This window comes from Vulpes vulpes, chromosome 12 (assembly GCF_048418805.1).
Source record: "Vulpes vulpes isolate BD-2025 chromosome 12, VulVul3, whole genome shotgun sequence".
In the NCBI taxonomy this organism is placed as follows: Eukaryota; Metazoa; Chordata; class Mammalia; order Carnivora; family Canidae; genus Vulpes; species Vulpes vulpes.
In genome coordinates, this window is record NC_132791.1 from 12,947,935 (window position 1) to 12,961,102 (window position 13,168).

The 13,168-nt window shown below is 34.8% G+C and overlaps 1 protein-coding gene across 3 annotated transcripts in view; it reads right to left on the reverse strand.

Moving 5' to 3' along the window:
- The window catches only part of TMEM38B (transmembrane protein 38B), a 55,462-nt gene that overhangs the window by 20,609 nt on the left and 21,685 nt on the right, over window positions 1-13,168 (reverse strand). For all 3 annotated transcript variants that reach the window (XR_011995456.1, XM_072727786.1, XM_072727785.1), the window contains 3 exons: window positions 7,351-7,535; window positions 6,506-6,593; window positions 2,039-2,156 (listed from right to left, as the gene is read on the reverse strand). Coding sequence is in view for 2 of the 3 variants with exons in the window: in XM_072727786.1 (XP_072583887.1) it covers window positions 2,039-2,156; window positions 6,506-6,593; window positions 7,351-7,535 (391 nt within the window). In the remaining variant the exon portion in view is untranslated. The remainder of the gene's footprint in view (window positions 1-2,038; window positions 2,157-6,505; window positions 6,594-7,350; window positions 7,536-13,168) is intronic.

Below are 13,168 nucleotides of genomic sequence, written 5' to 3' on the forward strand. Positions count from 1 at the left end.
CAGTTTCTTAGATATGACACCAAAAGCATACACAACAAAAGAGTAAACTTGACTTCACTAAAATTTTAGAAATTTGTATTTTTAAAAACATTACCAAGAAAGTGAAAAGACAATCCCCTGAATGGGAGAAAACAAACACAAATCAGAAATCTAATAAGCATCTGGGATCCAGAATATATGAGGAATTCTTACAATTCAACATTAAAAAGACAAATGAAACCATTAAAATTGGGCAAATGATCTGAAGAGACATTTTTCCAAAGAAGATGTACAAACAAGTACATGAAAGATGCTCAACATTGAACAGGGAAATGTAAATCAAAATCACGATGAGAGGACACTTCACACCCACTAGAATGGCTCTAATAAAGACAAGCATTGATGATGGTATGCGAAACTAGAATTTTCATATATTGCTGGTGGGAATGTAAAATGATCAAACCACCATAGAAAACAGTGTGTAGTTCTCCAAAGGTTAAACACAAAATTACTATATTATCTATTCCATTTTATGTGACATACCCAAAAGAAATGAAACATGGATCTACACAAAAAAAGTATAATAATGCTCATAGCTCATTATCATACTAGCCAAAGAATAAAGCAACCTAAATATCCATCAAATGATGGATAAACAAAATGTGCAATATCTATACAATGGACTCTTATTTGGCAATAAAAAAGGAATAACATACTGATACATACCATAACATGGATTAACCTCAAAAACATTACACTAAGTAAAAGAAACAAGTCACAGGGCCACATATTTATGATATCAACTACATGAAATGTCAGAATAGGCAAATCTATAGACAGAGAATAGATCAGTGGTTGCCTACAGTTGGGGGGCCTGATGGAAAATGTTAAGTGACTGCTAATGGGCATGAGGTTTCTTTTCTGGAGTGGTGAAAATGTTTTAATATTGATTATAGTGACATCTATACAATTCTGTGAATAGACAAAAAAACTGAAATGTACACTTAAATGGATGAATTGTATGGTACATAACGTATCTCAATAAGCGATTACAAAAAAATACACACAGTTCACAAAGTGAGGACTGGAAGAGAAATATGCATAAGAAGAGACTACCTTAGATATCTGAAGTACCTAAATTACAGCCACAGATCACTTTCACTGCAGAGACTACTAAAACAAAGGTAAGTAATCCCTATAATGCCAAGTCACTATAAGATATAAATTTATAGAGTATATATGGTTTTCCTTTTAAGAATTCCATAGGTAAGTTTTTAGCCAAAAATACCTAGGCTAAGACAAAGTTAGCTATAAAATTCCTCTACACTTAAATAATAATCTTATTTTAAAACCAAGTATCTACTTTTGAATAGGGAACAATATCTAATAATGGTAGATAATCAGAATTAGCCTCATGATGCAAATAAAATTCCTAAGACTGTCACAGTGATAAAAGGATATGCACCATCCAATCCTCTCAACAATCAAACAATGAAGATGAGGAAGTCAGGATTCAGAGACATTAAGTGACTTGTCTATTCCAGAATTAGATAGCAAAGCTAAGATTTGAACTTAAGACTGCCTGTCTCCAAAACCTGTGATCTTACATCATACTACCTCCTATTTTCAAGACAGAATAAAGCTTCCAATGAGACAATAATAAGAAACTAAGCACAAGTATGTCCTACTATAAAATTCTGAAATGTTAAAGCTTAAAGGAACCTCAGAGAACACCTAGCCCAAGTACCTCATTTTACAAATGAGACAATGCTGTCTTCAGTCTCTGATCAGCAATAGCGATTTCCACTACTCTCTGGCTTCCAATATATGGTTAGACTATCTGCAAATCTTTCCTGATAGCTTCAGCAAATGTCAAAGGAAGAATCATACAAGAGCTATGTTTCAGAGAGTCATGGATGCAATGAATAAACCACCCAAAATTTACCTTTTTAGACTGTAATAACAATAAAAAATAAATGTTCCTGTTATTTGCCTAGTATGCAGAATTCTGGTTACACAGAATTTAGAATACTGATTTATAGCTATTCTGAATTCTTACCTTTGTGACCACAAGAAACATGGTATAAAGGAACATAAGGTTATGCCTTGATACTGCCAGATACTTCGTGTGCTGGAATGTGAAGAGAACTGACCCCAATAGGGTCACCTTGGCAGGGCTGAAAATAAAACATACTTTAAGTCAGTAAGTAACAAATATGCTCCATTTACTTCTCAAAGAGTACTCTGGAAAATATTAATTTAATGAGTTATTAACAGATAAAAATGAGTTCTGTTAATATACTTGTAAAGTTTTAGAAGTGCTAAGTTGTATAAAGTATAATTTCACTGATAAAATAACAGAGATCTTAGAATGTTCATACATATTGTGACTCTCCAATAGAGTTCATTTCTACATACAGTATTTCTGAAATACATCTGACCATATAATACCTTTTCACAAAGATATGAAAGTCCCATGTTCCACAGTATGACTCAGAAAAAGGAGATTAGTCATTATAGCACGAAACAAGCACCCTTTGGGTGGGTGGGAAAAGAAAGCCCTGATTTCTAGTATTTTCCCATTTCTGTGGTGTAAATACTCCCATCACAGTAAATTTCAGGCTACTGTACAGAATGGAAAAGAGACAGATACACACAATTAGCTCTCATATAACAATATAAGCCAGATCCAGCACATTACTTTGCTAACTCCAGCATAGAATATTAGTGTTAGTATATTAATAAATGAATGCTGAAATTTTAACATCCATAGTAAAATGTTAATCTACAAAAGCATTATTTTCGTATTATGTATTTGCCACACGTTTAAAGTATGTATCTCAGTAACAGATCATTATCTAGCTTTATGCTTATGCTTACAACTAGAGAAAGATAAATGATAAACTCTTAGAATGCCACATTGCAAATATGACAAATTGCATTTCATGAAAAATTAACTATTTATTTATTATAAGCTGAGGATGGAGTCAAAACAGGGTTAGGTGTAGGCCACAGGGGTTTAGACCTTGCTTAACAGTTGACTGGGCAACACTCATGTTTTGGAACAGTGGTCTCTCTAAATTTTTTTTTTAAGATTTTATTTATTTATTCATGAGAAACACAAAGAAAAGAGAGAGAAAGGCAGAGACACAGGCAGAGGGAGAAACAGGCTCCATGCAGGGAGCCCAATGTGGGACTGGATCCCGGGTCTCCAGGATCACGCCCTGGGCCGAAGGCGGCACCAAACCGCTGAGCCACCTGGGCTGCCCTAAACTTTTTAACTGTGCAGCCCTATTAATACCAAAAAAAGTGTTTTAAGACACAAATACATGTTTATCAATTAACTTATAAATTACATATACATATAACTGTGTTATAAAATGTATTCCAAATTGACATTTTTAAAGGATGAGATTAAAAAAAAGGAATTACGTTAATCTCTTTTTTTAAGATTTTATTTATTTGTCAGAGAGGGAGAGAGAGAGAGAGAGTAAAAATGACCACAAGCAGGGGGAGTGACAGGCAGAGGGAGAAGCAGGCTCCCCACTGAGCAGGGAGCTGGCTGTGATGCGGAACTCAATCCCAGGACCCTGAGACCATGACCTGAGCCAACAGCAGACAGTTGTTTAACCAACTGAGCCACCCAGGGGTCGCAGGCATGAGGTTTATCTTAATGTCATTTTGCTATTTTTTGTTTCTAACGGTTTGGGTTCTGTACCATAGTGTCTCATCATGGGTATCCTCTTAGCATATTCACATTCCATTTTGGATTGCATTCCCTTAGAGCATAAATTCAGAAGCACTGAATCTGAAAAGCAAGGATTCTGCAGACAATAAAATGGGACAGGGAATTGGAAACGAGCTGAGATTTAGGAAAATGTCAGTGAAACTGGTTTGAAAGATCAGGACACAATTAGAATATTCTGAGATTAGTTTCCTGTGAAACTAGAAAATGAGCTTATCTGCATCCAAAATACAACAGTGGAATACGTATAGGGTAACAGACACATTTCCATTCCAAAAGAGAGAAAATGAAAGAAAAGGAAGAAAGAAGTCACTGGTCCTGTGCAGCTTCAAAATCCAGCAGGGCAAACTCCATTAGGTTTCAAGGTTTCAAGGCCTGGGAATAATCCTCTGTGACATTAGGCTCCATCCAGTGAGTCCACCCATCCACTCTGCACCCATGGCATCTGGACTCCAACTGTGGGCCTGGCCTCAGACCTCTAGGCCCGTGGCTCCCAGCCAAAAGCCATTTTTCCTTTTTCTTGAAAGGTAACACATGTTTGCAGCTGAGCAGTTTTATCAGCCTATTTCCTGCCTATAGAATTTTGGGAGTCTGACAGTCTCTTCATTTCACCTTATCTTTGTCCCTTTCCAGGCAATCTGGCAGTGCTTCTACTGATACAACATTTTCAAAAACCTTGTGGGTCTGCAGTATAAGACATAGGAATCTATAACATTAGTTAAAATGGTCCTCCACAGGGGATACCTGGGTGGCTCAGAGGTTGAACATCTGCCTTTGGCTCAGGGTGTGATCCTGGAGTCCCGGGATCTAGTCCCACATCGGGCTCCCTGCATGAAGCCTGCTTCTCCCTCTGCCTATGTCTCTGCCTCTGTGTCTCTCATGAATAAATTTTAAAAATCTTAAAAAAAAAAAAAAAAAAAGATGGTCCTCCACATATCTTTCCTAAATAATCTCATGTCTGTTCCTAGCTTGTGCTGTGATGGCTGAATGGATCCACGAGTCACACACCTAATTTAACACTAGCAAAAGTTTTCTAGCCACACTCTTTACCTTCTCTCCACAACAGACTTTCTAAATACGAATCTCCTAATTTAATCACCTTTGCAATCTGGATAGGCCGAGAATTTTCCAAATCATCATATTAGCTTCTTTGTTCAGCAGTTATCCCCTCAATTCAACTTTTTCTCTCTCACTTTACTAAAAGCAGCAAGAAACCAGTCCAGACCTTTAACACTGCTTCAAAATCTCAACTAAATATCCAAGTTCACTGCTCACAAATTATACTTTCCACATAACTGTAGTACATAACTCAACTAAGTTTTCTCCCACTATATGTCATCTCTCCTCCAATTTCCAATATCATGTTCCTCATTCTCTTTTGAGCCCTCACCAGGATCTTTAACATTCATAATTCTACCATCATTCTGTTTATGACAATATATATATTCTCTAAGACCATATAGGCTTTCTCTACTATGCAAAAGTATTTGGTAATAGATAAATGAAAATTTATATATACACACTCATACACAAAATATCATAATGAACAAGTAATCAATCTCACCTGACCAACTGATAATTCATTCATCTAATGTTTACTAAGTATCTATTACGTGGTAAATTTGTTCAAGGATACAGTACAGTTTACCTGACTTATTCCAGGATACAAGCAAAGGAGAAAATAGTAATAAATCAAGTCAAAGCAAATAGGATATGGAAGAAAGACAGATCTTATAGGGTCTTACAGGCCATCTGGGGAGTCATTCCAAGGTTTTGAACAAAGGAGAAACAAATTGATTTTGGTTATAAGAGCTCAAGAAATGTTTTGTGAAAGATTTTCAAGGCATTTTATGAAAGACAATTTAAGACAAAATGAGAAAAATTTCCCTTGAATATCATTAATGCCTTATTTATAACTTATCAGTCAAAGCCTTGTTTGTTCTATTTCTACACTACTTCATTCACACTTAAAAGGGTACATTCAAAGTTAAATACAGAATTTGTTGGTTCACAAAAAACATACACTTCATCATACAGACTGCTTCTCAACCTTCATTTTTAATCCACTTTAATATAAAGTCTTTCCTCACCATGCTTATTACTATGGCCACTATTCCCTAAGTCTTTTTCCTTCTTGAACTGTGTTAACAGTAACTATATCTCTTTATTTCATTTTCAGGAGCATCAGGGATACACCCATGACTTATTTAAGAATGAGTCAGTGTCTTTAGATAGCATTTAATGATCAGATTCCCTCAAATGGATGCAAAAGGTAACCTGTACACCCTACAAATATAGAGTGGTTTATTTCCTCTTTTATTTTTATGTGTAATTAAGCTCAACTCTCATTTTTAAAGCAACAAGGCCTTACAATAATGGATTGATTTGTTCCCATAAACTTAACATTTTACTACCATGCAAATCTGAAATCTGAGTGATGTTGTTCGTAGTCATCAATCAATTGCCAAGAACCTGCAACTGATTCATTTCCATCCACAGAAGTGTGTTCCTATGTACTTCTCTCTCCATTAATACACACTCTTCCCACAATTCCATAACAATCCAGGAGCTTTGGTTTCTAAGGGGAGGAGCTCACAGAGAAAACAATCAATATTTATTTTAAAAACTGCATTTGAGAGAGCAGACTTCTTGAAAGATTAAGTTTCTTGATTCTCTTCCCATTATCATGACTATTTTTTTCAGCTTCATTGCATCCATATTTAGACACTTGGTAAGATTTAAGATAAAAAGCCGGTCTCGGTATAGTTTATACCAACTCACTAGGACATCTTCAGCCATTCATCAGCTTCTGGTTTCCAACCTCCTTTTACCAACTGTTCAAAATTCGTGATGATGCTACCACCTGCACCTAAAAATAAAATAAAACAAGAATTTTAGATAAATTTTATGGAGGAAATATTTGAAACAACTAAGATCAAATTCGAAGAAGATCCCCAAAATATAATTTTGAGGAGGAAGAAAAGAGTTTTCTTGTACATTTATGGTACTGAGACAATTGCAACTCCTCCCATTCATCAGAGCTGGCAACTGTCTATTGTACCATAATTAAGGTTAAAATTGGAACCTCAAGCACAGAGATGTTTCTAAGAGTTTGTTTCAGGCTGAAAAATAAAATTTTCTGCTTTATCATTTCCTTCCCTGTACTAGTTTTAGGTGCAGTAAAATATAGTAAGAGATTAGAGAAATTTGTTCAACTTCTACATATAAAAGAACTCAACAATAAAGGTAAGTGATATAGAGTGAAGATGAATCCATAATCAATCATATTTAAATACTATTTCTAGTTGTTTTGGATAAAAAAAAAAAGAGCAATTTTTAATACAATCTTTTTACATAACTTCTTAAGTCAACTTGTCCCTCTAGTTCTGAGCTACTAATCAAACCAATGATAAAGATTTTATATTGTAAGATAGACTCAAAATACGGTTGATGTCTAGTAATGAAGTGCTAGTTATGAATTAACTTTACTAGCGAACAGAAGACTTCTTTCTTCCCAAAATACTGTTACTAGAGTATGTGGTCCTCATTAACATAACTAGAGAATTGTTCAGTAGCAATAACATATCAATAACAGAATATTTACAAACACATTATGTTAATATTACCTCGGGCCCATCCAATAGCTATCATGACTATCCAGCTATTTTTGTAATAGCTATTAGCATGTTTCACTCCACCTACTATTTTCCAAGTTCTGGTCACTTCTTTCATTCCCGCAGCCAAGAGTTGAACAGGTAGGAAAGAATAGCCCTGGGAAACTAGGTCACATGGGCAAAAAAATGTAATATACCTGAAATTAAAATTTAAATATTTTAATGTATAAAGTATAAGTTTTTATAATATAAATATTTTAATACTTTATAAAATTTTAAATATATTAAGTATAACATGTTAATATATAAATGTAATATATAAATATAAATTATTTAACATATACCCAATTTAGTTAGGTAAGCTTAGATTTTAAACAATTAAATCACAAGATCAGCAATAAAGAGAAATGAAAACCCAGCATATCAGCAATAATTTTCCAAAGCACAACAAACTGAATTATCCATATAAACAAGGAATTTGACTTCAAGAAGACCACGGATTGGGCAGTCAATTTTTGTAAATCCCGGAGGCATACATAATAATCTGCCCAAAAGATATGATCAAAGGGGACTTCCATCTTGTTTGGACTTCTGAATAGTCTATATATGCAAAAAGTATTTACTGAACTCCTAATTTGTGCCTATACTCTCCTAGATGGTAGGTGCTGAATCCACTAACAAAAAAAGTAAAGGTACAATCACTTTTAAGGTCGGGACTTCTCTAAATGGAGTGTCTTTGTCCTCTGGGAAAAGGAGTTAGAGAAGAGCCCTTAGTAGCTGAGAAGGGCTCCATTTCAACCCTATTAACATCTTTACCTGTACCCTTCTGTGCAGAACATAAACTAGGACCAATACAGAGAAAGGTCATAGCTCTCAGGAGACAGATTTGTGTTGAGGAAAATATTTTTACATACAGGTAAAAAAAAATATGAAACTCGTTCTTCAATTAAATTGTGATACTAGTTTAAAAATAACTCACTCTCTCAGATAAATTGTTTTTTTTAAAGACTTTATTTATTCATGAGAGACACAGAGATTGAGAGAGAGAGAGAGAGAGAGAGAGGCAGGCAGAGACACAGGCAGTGGCGAGAAGTAGGCTCCATGCAGGGAGCCCGACATGGGACTCGATCCCGGGGTCTCCAGGATCATGCCCTGAGCCGAAGGCGGCGCTAAACCACTGAGCTACCCGGGCTGCCCAGGTACATTATTTTTTTTGAAGTTTAATTTGTTCCAAGTACCTATTCAGTCTACTAACAGCATTAACTGGAAAACACACTGGTGTTTTTTCTCCCATTTCTAAAATACTCTGGCAGACAATTTCATGCTTAAAGCAGAACATAATATTATATGTCTTCCAAAAGAACTGCAATTCATGATTCATAAAGTCAGAATTCCTAAAAGTATTCACGGAATATGAAATTTATTTGTTAAAATACTACTTCAGAGATCCAGTGCAAGATGCAATGGGATTTGTTCAGGCTCAAGTACTCTTTCTTCTTCATCTCCACCTACCAATGCCTTCCTATTCTTCAAGGTCCTATTCAAATACTATAATGTACATTTGACTTTGGGAATTTCTTTTTAATATTCCCAGTTCACTAAATTCTGATGGCTCTGTACAATTAAAATAATCAATTCTTATGCTTCAACATCCCTACAAATTTTTTCTATAACATATAAAGGGAGTAAATCTCATAATAAATCAGAATAGTCCTTAGATGTTAATCATTCATTTTGTTATCTCCTCACCTAAAACTCAGTGTGATGAAAAGTAGCTCTAAATTAAATAATTTATTAGCAGTTAATCAGGAGACAAAATACAAAATATGTCAAATCAAAGAATCAGTTGATAATTAAAGAGTTTGAGGGAAAGGAATAAATTATCTGAAAGTAATAAAAAGCATTTTAAAAATAATTCATTTAAAAATTTTACATGTCCAAATATTTTGAGAGCCTCTACACACCTCTCTCTCTAAATACAGAATAAGGAAGTGGATTTAAGTACTGGAAAAAAGGTTACAAGTAAAATAAGCAATTTTTTAAAGATTTTATTTATTCATAAGAGATACAGGGTGGGGGGGGGGGCAGAGACACAGGCAGAGGGAGAAGCAGGCTCCATGCAGGGAGCCTGATGTGGGACTCGATCCTGGGTCTCCAGGATCAGGCTCTGGGCTAAAGGCAGCGCTAAACCACTGAGCCACCCAGGCTAGCCAAAATAAGAATTTTTTTTTTTAAAGATTTATTTATTTATTTATGATAGGCATAGAGAGAAAGAGAGGCAGAGATTCAGGAGGAGGGAGAAGCAGGCTCCATGCCAGGAGCCCGACGCGGGACTCGATCCCGGGACTCCAGGATCGCGCCCTGGGCCAAAGGCAGGCGCCAAACCGCTGAGCCACCCAGGGATCCCCCAAAATAAGAATTTTTAAAAATATTTTGATATAATAAAAATACTTTGGTATCCACCATAGATCAGATTAAGAAAGGAGAACTAGGTTTGACTTTAGCAGTAATGAATGCTCAAAAGTAAAACACTCAAAGAAACAACAAAAACTAAAAGAATACAGTATAATGACTCCATTTTTGTTCTCTACGCATTACTATCTTTAAAATGAGTTTAAAAACCTTAACTATTAGCAACCTGGACTTTTTATATTCAACTATGTGACATTATGGCATAAGAGCTAAAATTTGTAATTATTGCTATTTTTAAATAAACAAGGCTTTATCCTATTTAATCAGATATTGCTGAAGTATACCTACAATAAGCTAACATTTTAAACAGAAAACAGTTCTCATTCAAGTGTTAAATAGCCACAGGGCAAAAAAACAATTGTTTATTGTTCTCAGTAGATTCACAAGTAAACAAATCAGACTAATGGCTCCCTAAACAGCCATTCTTGCTCTATAACGTAAGTTTTTTAAAATTCCCTTAATGAACCACTCAACCAATACTCATTAAGCAATCACCACATCCCTCCTTTTGTAAAGACATCATTTCACCTCTTACTAAAATCATCACATCCAAGGCAACTTTCATTGTATAAAGTGTCTAAAGAAAACACTGGAGAAGAAATGGAACACCAGACAAGAAAGAATAAGAAGGCAACTGATTTCTCATACATTTTTAAGTCACAAAGGTTAAAAGAAAGAAAAAACAGCAAAGAATAATTCAAAATAATAGAAATTGGTCTAAAATAGGATACAACACGATGCCAGACCACTGACAAATGAAAGCTAAACCAGTTTAAGTAGGAAAGATGAAAATAGAATTTAGGTAAATACCTAGAGCTGAGCAGAGAGACTCTTCCCATGGTTAATCAGAGAACCCTTGTTTTCACTTTATTATTAATTCTACTCCTCTGAGTACAAAGAAAACAGCAATACTTAACTAAACCAAAACAAATTACAAATTAAATACAGTTCATGTTAGTCCAATATGACAGCTTTTCTCTTGTTCTTATTACTCTAACAAATTAATAAGTTTGTGTATTTTATGTATGCTTTGAAAAATACTGGAGAATAACAGACCTATAAAACTACACCTTTTCTTGTATTTTTCCTCAAAACAATACAATCACAGTTATACATATGCGCATAATTTAATACTTGGAAGTTTGAGGAAACCAAATGGGCCACAAATCCCAGTACATAGAAAAATTACAAAATATTAATTTCCCCAGAAACAGTTTTCAAAAAGAAAAATCCTATGAAAGTATACATTATCTTCCAAACAATACTATACTATGACATACCAAGCTATTGTTTCCCATTGCCAGTAGATGGTGCTAATATCCACATGTGAGTACTATGAGCTATTGTACTGAATAAAGATTGTCTTTTCAAGAAGTGCATTCACAGAATCCCGTAGTTTAGTTTGCTAGAGTTTGAAGTACATTCCAAAAATCATTTTAGCTCTCAAGTTAAAATCAAATAAAGCAAAGATTACAATTTTTTTCTCAACATTAAAACCTTAAAAATAAAATAGTAAAACATACTGTGTCTTTAAACAGTTACCATTTTTTATTTTTAAAGGTCTGAGAGAAAAAAAAAAAAATAAAAAAATAAAGGTCTGAGAGGACAGAGGTCTTGTCTACATTTTCAGAATCCAAAACAACACACTGCATAAAAGCCGACTCAAGATAGCCTAGATCTGAATTCTGGACCTAACTACTAGGTATCTGTGATACCTTGGGCAAGTTACTTGGCCCATCTTGCCTCAATTACATCATCTGCTAAATGAGAATAAAACAGTACCTACCTCAAAGGGTTCTTGTGAGGTTTAAAGGAGATAATATGTATAAAGCACTTAAAAAAAAGTCTAGGACATAGTGAGTATTCTATCAGTGGTTGTTAATATTATTTTGTAACCAATAACAATGTTCACCAGAAGAATAAAATGTAGATATTAATAAATTATAGAGCAGGAGAAGGAATGTACTAATGTACATTAGTAATATAATGTTAAGTGAAAAAAACAAGTCCCAGAGGCACCTGGGTAGCTCAGCTGGTTAAATATCTGCCTTCAGCTCAGGTCATGATCCCAGGGTCCTGGGATCCAGCCCTGCATGGGGGGGGGGGGGGGGGGGGGTCCCTGCTCAGCAGGGAGCCTGCTTCTCCCTCTCCCTCTGCCTCCCCCCCCCAACTTGTTCTCTCTCTCTCAAATAAATAAAATAAAATAAAAAACACATCCCAGAGATACCTCATTTAAAAACAGGGCCAAAAACAAGTAAAACAAAAAACTTATTGTATAGTCATATGTATTATATACCTTTTTCAGAAAGTTAAGATAAACACAAACAGGATAGAGATTATCTGTAGGAAAAGTATATAGAAATGGGATGGGGGAAGAGAAATATATGTAAGTTATTGGTAAAGTCCAGTTCTTAGGTTGAGTGCAATATGATAGAAATGTAAATTTGTTAACCACTTTGAGAAATGATTTGGCATTATCTTTATCTAATAGAGTTTAAGAATAACTTTCTCTGTAACTCAATAAAGCTACTCTTAATCAAATATCAAGATAAAATCTTGCTCATGTACACCAGTAAGTATATACCAGAATGTTCTCAGCAACATTGTTTGTAATAGAAAAAAAAACTAGAAACAATTGTCAACAGAAGAATGGATGAATAAATTATGACAATTCTAGTATGCTATACAGTGAAAATTAATAAATTAGAACCATACACAATAAGACTGAATCTCAAGAAAAAAGGCTGACCAAAAACAGCAAGTCACTGAAAAATACATACACATGATGCCATATATAATAACACTTTCAAAAACTATATTGTTTAGGGACATAAACATATGCTAAAACTACACAGAAAAGTAAAGGAATGGATAAGCACAAAATTAAGAGTAATAGTTATCTCTGAGAAAGGAAGAAAGGAGATGGGATCAGTCAAGCGGTGGGACATCAAAACTAATGACAAGGGTTTTAGGGAAGATGATGGCAGCAGTGGCTGTACAGACTTTGATCTCTTCAAACCCTAATAAAAACAGGGCAACTAGAAAGCAAAATCAAAACCCCATCCACAACGCTTAAAACTATGTGACAAGGTATCCCTTCAAATCCCAAAATGCAAATGGAAAGAGACAATTCACCAACACCCACAGGACCTATATTTTTTGGAAGGAAGAAGAGAGCAAAAAGGTGGCAACTAACAGACCTAAAAACAAAACAACTCCAAAATAGCAAATGGGTATTCACTAGAAAGCACAATGGGCCAATTTGGAAACAACTGAAACAGATTCTCTAATACCAGGTGCCACAAAGAGTCCATAATAAGAAGTTCCTAAGAGGCTGAAACAATTTAGTCCCCATAAA